This window comes from Chlamydotis macqueenii, chromosome 1 (genome assembly GCF_036417535.1).
Source record: "Chlamydotis macqueenii isolate bChlMac1 chromosome 1, bChlMac1.mat, whole genome shotgun sequence".
Classification (NCBI taxonomy): Eukaryota; Metazoa; Chordata; class Aves; order Otidiformes; family Otididae; genus Chlamydotis; species Chlamydotis macqueenii.
This window is the reverse complement of record NC_141556.1, coordinates 13,593,594-13,607,057: the sequence shown is the minus strand read 5'-3', so window position 1 is coordinate 13,607,057 and position 13,464 is coordinate 13,593,594. Positions and strand designations below refer to the sequence as shown.

Sequence of the window (13,464 nt, the reverse complement as noted above, 5' to 3'; positions counted from 1 at the left end):
GAACCAATTTTAACTCCCACCTTTAGATAACCTTACGATCTATTCAGAAGACATTCACAACCTCAATATTTACTAAAAATATTGGGATGCTGGGTCAGGTAGGCTTTTGTTTACTTATTTTGAATTTTTACTTCCTAGCACTGAGTTTCTAGCCACTTGCCAACCCCCAGCACTAGGATAATATCTTGTTCCAAACATAATTAAAGCAAAAGCTGAAGACTGGATAGCAGACTAACCTCCTTACACATAGGTGTCCGCTTTCATAGAGTCACAGAAATCCCTCAAACTTTTCATTCACTTTTCTAAGAAGTCCCAAGTGGAAAAATTATAAACTCAAATTCTCCCCTAACAAATTATCTCTTTGTCTACTATGGTAAGGCTCAATCATACAGCCTGAGCCCTTATTTTCTCCTTTCAGCTGGGCACCGCCATCAGCTACAGCCCTCACCGAAAAAGCACTCTGGAAGAAGAACTGAGTCTCTTGGGCAGTAAATCCTGCGTCTGAGTCTGAATGGCTGAAAGGACATCACTCCCACTTAGCTGGCTAGTAACAAATGAAACGCATGAAAATCACTGTACCTTTCAGCAATTTCCTGACACACGTTTCTGTCAAATGCAAGACTCCAGTATCAATATAATGCAGGAGGGTGTGCAGCGGGAGACATCGAACACCAAGCACCAAGTGCAGAGTGTGAAAACCTATGAAAGAAACACAAACTTGTTTGGTAAAACAATCTATTTTTTTTCCAAGTCGATTTTAAAGACTGGCATTACTCTAGCTAAAGCCAACATTCTCCATAACTTCTGACTGTTTCTAGTTGGTGAGGAAACCAGTTCACCAAGAGTCATGTAGTCTTATTTAGGCACCCTTGAAGTCCCCTCAAGTATAATCCTATCAGAAAGAAGAAAAGCGAGGGGACTGAAAACAGTCACTATAGTCATACACAGCCATTAAACATCTCCAAGCTGTTGCCTTATATCTGAATTGTGTCTTTTATCTCTCTCTTTCCTCCTAATTAATTAAAACCTGAGGCCTCTCCACTCTCAGTATGTGGCTGCCACCCACACATTCCCACAGGCAGCGTCAAGACTTCAGTGTCTCACTTCGTATCAACCAGATGTCTTGTCACCACGTGACACCGTTACATGGCAGCATTTGCGCCCACACAGTGTAAGTGAGGGCCAACCACACGCCAAAAACAGTTTCAAAGACAGAAGACAGATCAGGAAATACAAACTAGAAAGATTCAAACACAATCAGAAAGCATTAAGAAGTCTTTCCCCAACAAAAATAAGCAAGTGCTTTGAAAAGACTCCAAGTGATTATGAGCAGCTCTAGGAAATAAGTCTATTATCAAGATCAGCTCTTCCATCAAGGCTGGAGATAATTGTTTCAGGATAAAACTGAAAAATACCAGCATGGCAACAGCATGAGCAAAACCACTCTTTTTTTTGCTCCAAGATAGGATTTTCCCTTGTAGCCCTTGATACTGAAGTCCAGTTGTCCAAGAAAAATATATAAACAAAAGAAGTCTAAATCCTAGTTCTAAACTCAGACTGTGCCTAAGCACTACACTGGAAGCTTAAAACAGAGAACTACACCTCTCATTTCAGTTTTGTTTCACTTCACTTGCACATGTTTATGGAGGGTCTTCCCCTCTGTAAACTTCCTGAATAGATTTCAATACTGCCAAAGCTAACTTCACATGTGCTGCAACTACTGCTCTTCTGGGAGGAATTCACAGCATTGCTCTCTCCTCACTTATGACTAAAATAGCAAAACATAGGACTTACCAGGAGGTAAAGGCATGCACATGCCATTTGCAGCTTCCAGAATCCGACTCATGATGTGGAACACTGCAAACTCTCCTGCACTTCCTCTCTCATCACTGTATTTAACAGAGCAGCAATACATTAGGAATCTGACACAACCACAGTCTACCGGAGATACCGTCAATTTGCTGTACTGCATGTGCAATAAATGCATGCATTTTGGGTAATTGCCACGGGATGCTGTCTTGTTTACTCAGATGCCTATCACCTAACAGCACTGGCTGTTCAATGTTCAGACACAAAGTCTCTGTGGTGTCTCCTTCCTCCACTACCGCATGTTTACAGGTCTCTCAGCAGTACCTGGTATCAACAGCAATAGATTAAATATTTGAGTGCTGGTGCAAATGACCCGGCTTTGTGTTCAACACCCCGTACCCAGCTTAAGACAAACTCAGCAACTTTCAACTCCAGCTGTAAAACTGCCTATATGACATACAATATTCATGTTGGCTTAGAGAGGGCCAGCAGGACCATTAAAGACAGTACATGACAGACACACTGACGTTCCCAGAAGAGTAAGCACTGACTGTTCAAATGAGTAGTACTGTTGAAGGCCATATTTTAAAAGGCAGGCTGAAAACTTTAACAGATGACTTGCTCACAAGCAGAAGATGCAGGAATTAAGCTGGTATCTCCTCCAAACTTCTTTCATTATTCGATGTACCAGAGTCAGCTGAAACAAAAATGACAAGACTGAATGTTTCTAGGAGCCTGTGTACGCAGTTCCTTGGCCTTCATTCATTTCACACACTAGTTCATGTTAAAAACTTCTCAGGAGACTCCTATTAAGACTTCAGTATTTATCACTTTCTTCTAGGGGCTTCAAATGTAAAATTGATTAACGTTTGAACTCTAAGTGAATTGTCCTATTCCAGAAGTTTAAAGTAAGTGCTTCTAGCTCATCAAAGAATTGTGCAAGACATATAGCATCTCAACAAATCCTGCTTCTTGGGTATCAGCTGATCTCACACTCTTGCATGAAATTCTCAAAGATCTGTTTGCCCCAAAAGCAAAAACTGCATGTCCAAGTGGCTGAGCATTTCGCAAGGAAAGGTCCTGAGGGTCCAGACAAAACAGGATGATGCTGAAGATAGTGGAATACTCAGTTTGCTGAAAAAAACTCTGCAGGAGGAATCACAAATCTAGTTACGGCAATGTGGAAAGATGAGACTAGCAAATGTCTCTCCCCTCTCTGGAGTTTCCTTTTTGTCCCTAGTGAAGTAAAATAATCCCTTGGCCCATATTGGTGCTTCCAGGGTGACCTCCAGTACAGACTGTGAGCACACAAAAGCCACAAGCCCTGTTCTCACTTGGGCCTTCTAAGCTTCTGCAGCTGAAAGAGAAACATGCATGAAAAGAACATAAATAACTTCCTCTAGCTGGTTGCTCACAGTTGTCATGTGTAATCACTTCTGTATCTCAGTAACAGAACTGAGACACCTTCTATCTCTGGGCCTCACAGTGCACTAATCAATCAACCCCAGGAAACTTAGCAAGTAGGACTGATTGCTTGCCAGGGAGAGAGAATATGGACATACAAGCAATTACTGCAGGCTAGGTGGCTCGTGAACTGGTAACCAGGCATACTCAGTCACTGCAGATCTCAGCAAACAAGGGGATTCCTACAGAAACATTTAATTCACACTTCCCCAAGTTACTTCTATGTATACAAATACACAGATCTCTGACAGCAACCAGCCACTAGTCTGTTGTTTTATGAGAAACTGTTAATGCTCCCATGTCTTGGCTACTTAGACCTCAGCTGCAATTGATTTATACACTGGCTACACACCACAGAGCCCTCTTCTCAGACACTCCTTTGCTCCTGAATGGAATAAAATAATCTTTCATGAAAGCAGACAAGCAACTAATTTCAAATCTCTTCCTGTTTCACTAGTTTCTGTAGCTCAGCTATGTGCTGCTGATGCTACAGAAAACTGTTGGAAGAATTGAAACAATTCATTCCCTTGAAGAACTTTCAAACACTTGGATATAGAAAGGTTTAAGATTTAAGAGTTTCTGACTATGCTAAGGGGAAATACAAGCCTAACAATGAAACAACTTCTAAAGATTTCCAAACAGCATCTAAGATGAGCCAGCCAGAGGGCAGAAGCAATTTCAGAGACATATTATCTTTGTTGATAATAGTTTTTCCAAGAATGAGAATTCTCTCAATTGAGTTGACAGAATTCTTGCTTTTAGTGACATTAAAAAGAGAAAATATCTTAAGAGCTAAGAGTTTGCTGAAAGGGAGTGCTGAAATTTGTTTTGATTGTAAGATTTAGTCTACAGTAATTTAGTCTGGCATATCAAGGCTGCATAGGTGTTTTTATATTTTTTTATCTTAGTTTCTATTAAGAATGAACAAATGATAACTGGAAAACAAATGAAAGGAGAACAACATTTCACTTCTGCTTCTTTCAGCACTGTTTTCAGGTACAAAGCTTTGGTCCACGCTGTACTGTTTCTGTTTTAATCAGTCACTGGTTTTTCTTTCCTTCCTATAAAAAAAATACAGAAAACAGACTGCTGATCACCGGTAAAACAACCTGCCAAGCTATTGAGCAAGGCCTGAACAGAAAAGTCAGTAACCTCAGCAGAAGCTGCAGCAGTTCAGAGAACATCGTAATGTTGACAGCAGAACTGATTCGCACAGGACTTCAGAAAAAATGCATGCACCAGTAGCCTCAAGAAAATGATCGAGATTTCTATCCCTAGAAAACAGCACTGAGGGAAGTTTCTGCCGAATTCGGTGACAGGGCTAGCACAAAGACAAAGAACATGATTTACTAAGTTGCAGTTTCCTACAGAAGATACCACCTTAGGCCCCCCCCCACTAACAAAACCAGAAGAGTTGCCATATGAAGTCTTGTGTACTCCGCACCCCGCACTTAAAGGATTTTATGTTGAGACAGACAAAGCTAGATAAAATAACTTCTATACACAACAGTTCCAGTTTTTACAGCTTATTTCTTTAAAGCTTCTCTTAAACAGGATGAAAGACAGAAAATTAGGAATTTGGAAAGTAAGTTTTCACTGTAGCTTATATGGATTTCTTCAAGCAAAACTGTCTCCTGTTAACACTGACAAAAAGGCCATTGAAGTCAGTGTGTCAGTATGCAGGAGTAGTGATTATTTACTCTCATGCCATATAGGAGAGGAATCTTTTTTTCTTAATTTGTATTTCCCCTGATGGCACTTTCATGATTCAAAACATGCAGCAATGCATTCTACAGGAAACAAAATGGATCTAAACACCATTCTTTCAACTTGCAGGATGAGTTCACATTTTCACTTCTGGGAGTAGACCATATTTGTACAAGCTGTAAAGGGAACAGCCTCTTCTGTATTCTGAGTGACCAATACAATTCTTTAATATTATGTCCTTTATCAATATAAACAATATTAATCAGCAAAATATGGCTAAACGTCTTAAAAACAATCTCCTCCCACCAAACATATGCTATATACACACAATACATACCCAAGACCCTCCCCACCCCAACAAATACATGTTTGCTCACAATAGTGATTATGAAATCAAACTGACCAGGTTTGCAACGTAATCCAAAACTATTTGGTCAATCTTCTTTTTTCCTACATACTGTAGATGTCTCATAAGGTGATCCTTTAGCTGAGCAACCATCTACGAAAAAAAGCCAACAATTCAATGCCCGTGCAGGGCTTGATCAATAAAAATTAGCACAACAAAACTTTCCCTGTTTCAAAACTCCCATTCAGAGTGAGATCCCAAGCTACCATAGAAGCTGGCCAAATTCAATCGCTGATCTGAATATTCAAAATGGTGCAAATGTAGCAAAATGAGTGCTAAACTTTCAATGACACTGATACAGTTTTTACATCTCTCTGGGTCAAGCCAAGTGAACAGGGTGAAAGAAGGATTTTAATACGAGCATCAAACCCTGAGAATATAAGTATTTATTAATACAAATAAACCTGAGGGATTTTACAATAGATAAAACTAGCAGAAGTATAGTTTGTGGTAGTAGCCAAGAATGTGAGTGATTAATGGCAACTTCAGGTTAAACATTAATTGTAAACTCTTTAAAATCAGATGTTTGTTATCATACAGTCCACACCACTCCCTACCCTCTCCTTTCTGAAATAGCCTCTGACCTCACGTAGCTTCTGATTGCAACTCAAGTCCATGCTGGCTCTTTCCTGAGAATTACTATGAATTGTTATTTGTTTCAAAGCTCAGAGAAAAACTGCGACAAACAGTCTCTGTCTCAAGCAGTTTACAAGTAGATTAAACTACATGTGTCAGGACAGCAATACAGGCATTAGGAAAGCACAGAGAAAGGACAGCAGTGACCTGCTTTTTGGATCTGTCTGAATAAACTGCAGGGAAGGAAGGCAGAGAAGCTTCAGAGAATGAGAGGCAGAACTTGGAAGCAAGGGGACAAGACCGCGAAGAATGAAAATTTGCCTTAGATTTGGACAGACAGGACAGTGTTGATACACATTTCATAGAAGCAGTGCTGAGACCTTCCAGTGCGTGCTGAAGAGTTCTATTTGGTTCTAATAGAAAGAGAACAAGAGATAAGTGAAGATGTGTATTTAGACAGAGGGAGGACAGGCAGGGATTTGAGATAGGATTTAGTACCCAGAAGCATAAAGATGGTAGATTGTTTGGGGAGATCATCAGTGAAAACAGTGCAAAAGAGGAAGAGACCTCAGAATAGCCACAGCAGTCCTAGAAGTGAGGTAAAAGGGAAAGGGGACAGTAAAAAAAGGTGTTGAATTGAGGAGCAAGAAGACCTGTTATCTTCTTTTTGAGGGAAGCAGTGGATGGGGAATTCAGTTATACAAGTTTTAAGGATGTAAAGTAGCCCAAAAATAACCAACAGATTAAGATAAACTCCAGGAGGATGGAGTAACAGTTTCTAGCAAAAAGTTGTATGCAAAAAGCATTTTGACAAATCAAATTCCCATTGCTGTTTTTCTTTGATTCTGATTTCATGACCTATTAAGATCGTATCACGACACAACAACTAAGAACTCTAACACCTAGGAAATACCACGTTTATCCCATAGCTATTTTGAGTGAACGTCTACTCAGCACTAGAACTTGTAAGCTTACTCTTTACATTTGTTGAGGTTGTGCGTCCTCTAGTGCACAATGTGACAAAAGCACGTACCAGTCCCATTAGTAATTGCTGCTGAGAATCTTCCTCTTGAAAGAGAGGTACTAGCCTTTCCTCTGAAATAAACAGAGCAAGGATCATTATGATGCTACAGAAATACCATGAGACTTCAGTCAGCTTCAAAAGTACTTCGAAACATACACAAACAAACAGAAGTTCTGGTTTGATCTACTCATCTACAGAACTAAGATACTGAAGAAGTGAGGGCTGCACAAAAGAGCACTGAGGAATGGAAAATAACCCTGTATCTGCCAACTTCTCCCTCAAGCGCTTAACACTGAGCATAGAGGAACACAAGCCTGTCACATCACTTTACACTTCATTTGCATTACTCTGATATTTAAGGGAGAGTTATCACAGCGTGGTGATTCAGCAGAGCAGAGAGGCTCAGAGAACCTTCTGGCAACACCAGTGCAAATACATATGCTATTTAGAACTTGTCATTTACAAACAAACAAGCCAAAACAGCTACATGGGTTTTCCAAGGAAATGGCTAGACACAAAGTAAATACTCCACAGAATCACTTCCCACTTTCCTGGTTCTCTCCCACGGTCTGTCTGCTTCTGTTATTCAGAATTGCAGACCACTATGTAAAAGAAAACAAATTTTCTAACTAAATGGAAGGAGGTTATAGTATCTACTGAAATTTAATAACCTGTATTTCCTAATCAGTGCTTCCTGTCTACTAACAAAGGAAGGAAAACAAATCTCTTTCATCATGTAGCATAAAAACAAGTCAACATTTTACAGACCCAAGTGCTATGTTTTTACAAAGTTCTTTCCAGCCATCTTTGCTCACCTTGAAATATATTTACTCCACCACTTAGCAGCACAAAGACCTGTGCTGCTTGATTTTAGAGGACCTGAAGAAAAATCTACAGGGAAGATACACTACATTGATGCTTGTTACCAGCTGGCAGCTCTCTAGAAATTCTCTAGTAATAGTTAAACATCTGACGTCTTTTATCAATAAACACCTTTGGAAAACATGAACCTGAGGCCAGCAAATTTGATACACGGTCTCTCAAAGTCAGAGCCCACAGCAATAACCTGCAGTGTTGCTGATGACTGGTGTTAGGGGCTGGAAATGAACGCACTGAAAATTCTTCATTATAAAAGGAGTGAGCAGCACTCAGACAAGCACCATTTCACAGCACAGTGGCAGGGCACATAGAAGGCACTGATGTGTGAACAGTGGGAACACCATTTACTACTAAATTCAGTTTTACTTATTTGTGACAGAGGAACTGGGCATCACAAAATCCCAAGTGTTCCTGGCCTAGTGAATTTCATTACTTGTCTGCTTTCTACACACCATGATTTTTCACCAGCCATGATCTCCTACTATACCCAAGTTCTAGAGTTGCAAAGGCAGCTAAAAGTGGACAAGACTCAACAGTAACATGACATCATTGATACTGTGCTCCAGGAGAAAAATCCTGAAGAAAAAATCCTTAGGCAGACAAAGGTTTACTGCTTATGTTGTTAGATCCAATATGAAGTAGGAACTTGATTTTCAAGCATTTTCTAGTCAGGATATCACGCTACCACAACTATCAGAGTTTTCCTCTAATTTAATAAACACTTATCTTAATGCCTTAAACTCTTCAGTGCTGAAAACACACAGAGCAATTTCTTTTTAGCCAACAACAGCTAGATGGAAGTATTCTAATAAATCTTACAGCTAAGGCCTACACCAAGGCAAGTTTTACTTACCAGAATCCCAAGTGTCCAGATGAGAAAGCACCCTGGGGTTTGAAACAAAAATCAGCTTGTTTCACATGCATTACTCTAAAAGATTTCATAAGGACATTTAAAAGCTAAAATGACCCTTTGATCTTTCAAAGACAGCTAAAGAAACCCAAAACCTGTACATGTTACTACATTTAATAAAGACATTAAATAGAATTAAAAAATTTTATCTCTCTGGTAAGAATAACTCTTCATGTCTACCACAAATTCCCTAGCTCTAGAGGCCTGAATAATTGATTTTCAGCTGGATAATCTTCTCTAAAGCAAGCTACCTAATCAGATACCTAATCATCTATTTAAACGGCACATTTACTTCTTCAACGTATTTCAATAACAAAATAAGAAAGAGTAAATATAATAGAAAACAGTACCTACTTTTTGGCATTTTCAAAAATATTCCTCAAATATGCTGTGGTTGTTCTCTCCTCTCTCTGGTTTGTAAACAAACAAAAATCCCCAAATGAACACAGGACAAGGCCAATTAAAATACTCCCTGATAAAATCCAGATGAGAAAAGAAGCTGGTTTTCCTTCTGAATGCATATAACGCACAGTAGGGCTTCAACCCACCTTCCAACTACCCATGCTCTAGGCACTCACACACATCTAACCTACATGACAACACAGGTACACGCAAGCTCCGCTTTTGTTTCGTTTCTCACATTATGTTAACAGAGTAAGATTTAAAGGGATTCAACTTATAAGTAAAATGACTGCAAGTCTTTGCACTTCTCAGAATCACATTCCTGTCTCTTTACCCTGAAAATAAAAAAAAAAAAAAAAAACCAAAAAAAAGCTAACTCTTCTGTGTTTGCATCCATTTCAGAGGCAGCTCTGGAGACTGTTTCAGTGTATGCATATTTACCTGTTCTGAAAGGTTATGCCATTCCCTCCTGAGCACATTATTGTGGTAATGCAAGTGTGGCTCTGCATACTTCACACTCTCCAAGTTTGAGTCGAGTTTCTCCCAGAAGCCTTTGGAGTTTTGGAACTGCAAAGTATTGCAGGGAAAGTATGAATACAGGCTGCACTCTTAAAGAAATATCTAATGATCCTCCCACTAAGTGACTGGAAGCAACCGTAATTAATGCTGCTTTGTAACAATCCAAATGAAAAAAGTGAAACAGAAGCAGTTACACTATTCTTTCCCAGCACTTTCATTTCCTTGATTTGACAGCAGGGGTAGCACTTACTTAAACTTGAGGTCAAGATTTTGGTCCCTGTAATGCAGATACTTTGCCACCTTAGGATACTTTTAAGTCACTGGAAAGAAATGAGTACTTCTAGGTCATAATTCATCTGACCTATTTCAGATGTTTGGGATGGGGTGGGAATAACTGCACCACAGACTACACTGGTCGTATTGTCTAGACTTCCGCTGACTGTAAAAGGAGCCTCAGGCAACTGACCTAGATGTAAATGTTTACATTTGGTCAAATAAATCCCATCCTGGTTTTCTAGTAGTTCCAAATAGAGGAACACCACCATGATCCTGGCAGCTGCAGGCTGCCGCTATTTTCAAGCTGCATCAATGTTACTCTGCAAACATCCATTTGCCAACCTCAAGTAACAGTGCCTCCCAGAAAAGAAACAAAATCCAAACATTTCCATAGGGATTCTAAAGCCTTTGACTCTGAGTTAATCTAAACTCAGCTGTGAACAGACAGGGGAAAAAGACCCAAACAAAAACACCCTGGCTTCCTGAGCTAGTTCTTGGACTGGGTGTAAAGATTTGAAGCCACTGTTTACGAAGGGGGAGTGATGGGATCAATGCTGAGGAAGAGATGAGATTAAGGCAATTCTTTTTGGCATTTTTAAAAAGCAAGAGACAGTACTTGCCCCTCTTTGTATACATTTACGTTCCTATACAGACACTACAGTAGTTACATTTGAAGGAAGAGAAGTTTGAGTTCACAGTGTTCCTCCATCTTGCATTAACATGTTGGATTTTGCTCTCTCCCCTACTTTTCTACAATGACAATAACTTTAGAAGAAAACATCAGAAGCCTTTAAAACCACTTCCTACTATAAACTACAATTTGCCAAGGAAAATAAATTGCAGAGACTCAATCCTGCCAGCCACTTCCCTCTTGCTGCCAGTGCCGATTGTCGCTTTATTGTTGTAGCTGCAGCAGAGAAAAATAAATCTCCTTTTTGCTTTATGTCAGTTATATTTAGCAGCTGGAAACTAGGAGTGCATACGGCACCATATGTTCACCCTGCTGGAGCTAACTAACAAGATCTATAAACTCCTACTGCAGTATGTTGCCCAAATGTTACCAATAGGAAATCAGAGAAATATCAAGAATATAGTGTAAGGGTATCATCTAGTGACCAATTAACGCAACTGCGACAGCGCTACCAGTGGAAAACCGTATTCAGGCCACACTAGATTTTGTTTGATGTGTGGCGGGGGGGAAGCAAGACAGCAAGTTTCTTTCATACATTTAGTCTGTAACGGGAAGTGGTAGACTTCAGAATTAAAAGCAGACACAACTGAAAATCTGCACTGTATTAAATCTCATTAAGAAGTCAAAAGTTTAAAATAAAGAATTATTTCATTAAATCTGTTATTTCTTGAGGATCATCAGGGCAAGGACTAGAAAGAGAAGGCTTCTTCATCTTAGGTGGCGTTTATTTTGCAGACACTTCTAGAGAGTCAGGAATTAAAACCTAAGCACGAGCACCTAAAAGACATGGCATTACCAGAAGTCAAAGCAAGGCCTTACCAGTTTGCAATCCATTAAAAGCTCCCATGAAGCCTTTTATAAGTAGTGGTTTTTTTTTAACTGAAGACAAAGAGCGATCTCTGCTACATCCCTCTGAAAGAATGCAGGGTGACAAAGACCTTTAAGAGGCACGTGTCCTCTCTGGGGCAACTGTAGGGCTATGTCTCCCCAGCAGTGCAGGCATTCAGAGAGCCGTGTAACTACAGAGCTGCACAGGCAGCTACTCCTGCAGCACTCTTTCACCCCAGTGGCTCAGCACAGCACAAGGGAGAGGCTGCCTTTTCCCATGGTGATCTCCCTGACAACTGCTTGCACTACGTATCTTCACTCTTCTCCTGGACCTCCTCCTATCTTCTTCCCTTCTTTCTCCTATCCCTTCCTTCTCTCCTTCTGATCAAGCCTATTTTCACCCCTTCCAGTTTGGTTTCTGTGTTTAAAAAGGAAAAAAAAAACAAAACACCAACCAGACTTGTTAATTATAATCCTTATGTAAAGCTTTTTGACAATTGGACTCTGACTGTTCTCCGTTTCTCACAGACTCTCTCAGTATGTGTTGCCAAATTGGAATTTAGTGATAAAAATACAACTGTTACCCAATTAGTACAAGTTTTTTGTGAATGTGGACCTAGCCCTCCCAAAGGCTCTCAACAAATAATGAGCTTGAGAACTCAAAAAAGCATTTCAAAGCAACAATTCACCATTGCTTCTGTGAAATGCTATAAAATCTTTGCAAAAGAAATACTACTCATAGGACAAGGTTTGTCCTTTTTGATGCCAACAACACACCAGCTGAAGCCCCAACAACTGACCACTTGAACTCGAGCCACGGTGGGTTTGTGTCAATGGAGTGGTACAAAGCAGCCGAAGCACTAAACCTCACCCTGTGTTTTACCATCTTTGTCCTCACTTAAGAGTCAGAGCAATTTGCAGTCAAAAGTAGCAGGAAATATTTGTCTTTCGTTCAACTCTGACCTTTTCAATCTGTTTAGGTTTCAGACAGAAATAGGAAATGAGTTCCACAATCAGGAAGTATAGCTGCTAAAGGCATTTGCCCCCAGGGGCTTGAGGTTCAATCTCAGACAAATTAAAGGCCTGCTAACTTTGACCTCAGTGAATTAGAAGGATTATCTAGCAACAAATTTTCTCAAGATTTGATTTTCCCAGGTGTCCCAGCTCTCAGGGCAGCCTTCCCAAGCAAAGCAGGCAAAGCCTGATTCTCTGAGAGAAGTCATGTGAATCTGTTGCAGCACAGCTACAGTGTGATGCACTGTTGCAGACTGAGTGAACAGTGGGTAATTTCACTGATTTTACAAGATTCCGTGAACGCTAAAGCTTTACGAGCTAATTATAAACACTGGGGAGGAAACAGATTCTCACCTCTTTAAAGTGCTACATGAAACAATTCTGTAATGTACCTAGAGTCTACTCTCATGTGTTGCTGGTATTCTTGGGTTCAAGCTCTGACTCTTCACACTAGCCCTCCAAAACAAGCTGCTTCTTAAAAGCTTCTTTCAGATTTTGTAGGGGGACACTTCGGAAAATTTCAAGTATTTCTGTAATAGGAGTTGAGGGAGTGAAATGGAAGATGGGAAAAATAATTCATGTTGTTTTCGATGGAAAGTACAATTTCCTACCCAAACAGCTTGTGTTCACCCCATCCAGCTCACCGCCTTTTCCAGGCTGTGCAGGAATTTGTCTAGATTTAGCTGGCCAAAGCCCTGACATCAGTGCAATTACAGGATGCTATGGACAAAACAAACTGAGAGGGTCATGAACCACTGGTACCAATGGCAGCACAATGAAATATCCCTCGAAGTGGAGATGTAGACATGTAGAAATCCTACACATCTGTTAAGTTTACCTCCAGCTAATGTAATCACAAAATGGAGATGTATCAGTCAAATCTAACAAGAATTAATTCTTGGAGGACATTCCCTGCTGAATGGAAGAAGTCTCTTCAGAAAGGGAAAAAAATATATCTT

The 13,464-nt window shown here is 40.0% G+C and overlaps 1 protein-coding gene across 2 annotated transcripts in view; it reads right to left on the bottom strand.

Annotated features, from left to right (window-relative positions):
- GSAP (gamma-secretase activating protein) overlaps nt 1-13,464 on the bottom strand; it is a 48,480-nt gene that overhangs the window by 5,580 nt on the left and 29,436 nt on the right. For both annotated transcript variants that reach the window (XM_086745937.1, XM_086745944.1), the window contains 8 exons: nt 9,619-9,744; nt 9,130-9,185; nt 8,719-8,750; nt 6,996-7,057; nt 5,384-5,479; nt 2,436-2,506; nt 1,795-1,889; nt 580-699 (listed from right to left, as the gene is read on the bottom strand). In XM_086745937.1, the coding sequence (XP_086602063.1) occupies nt 580-699; nt 1,795-1,889; nt 2,436-2,506; nt 5,384-5,479; nt 6,996-7,057; nt 8,719-8,750; nt 9,130-9,185; nt 9,619-9,744 (658 nt within the window). The remainder of the gene's footprint in view (nt 1-579; nt 700-1,794; nt 1,890-2,435; nt 2,507-5,383; nt 5,480-6,995; nt 7,058-8,718; nt 8,751-9,129; nt 9,186-9,618; nt 9,745-13,464) is intronic.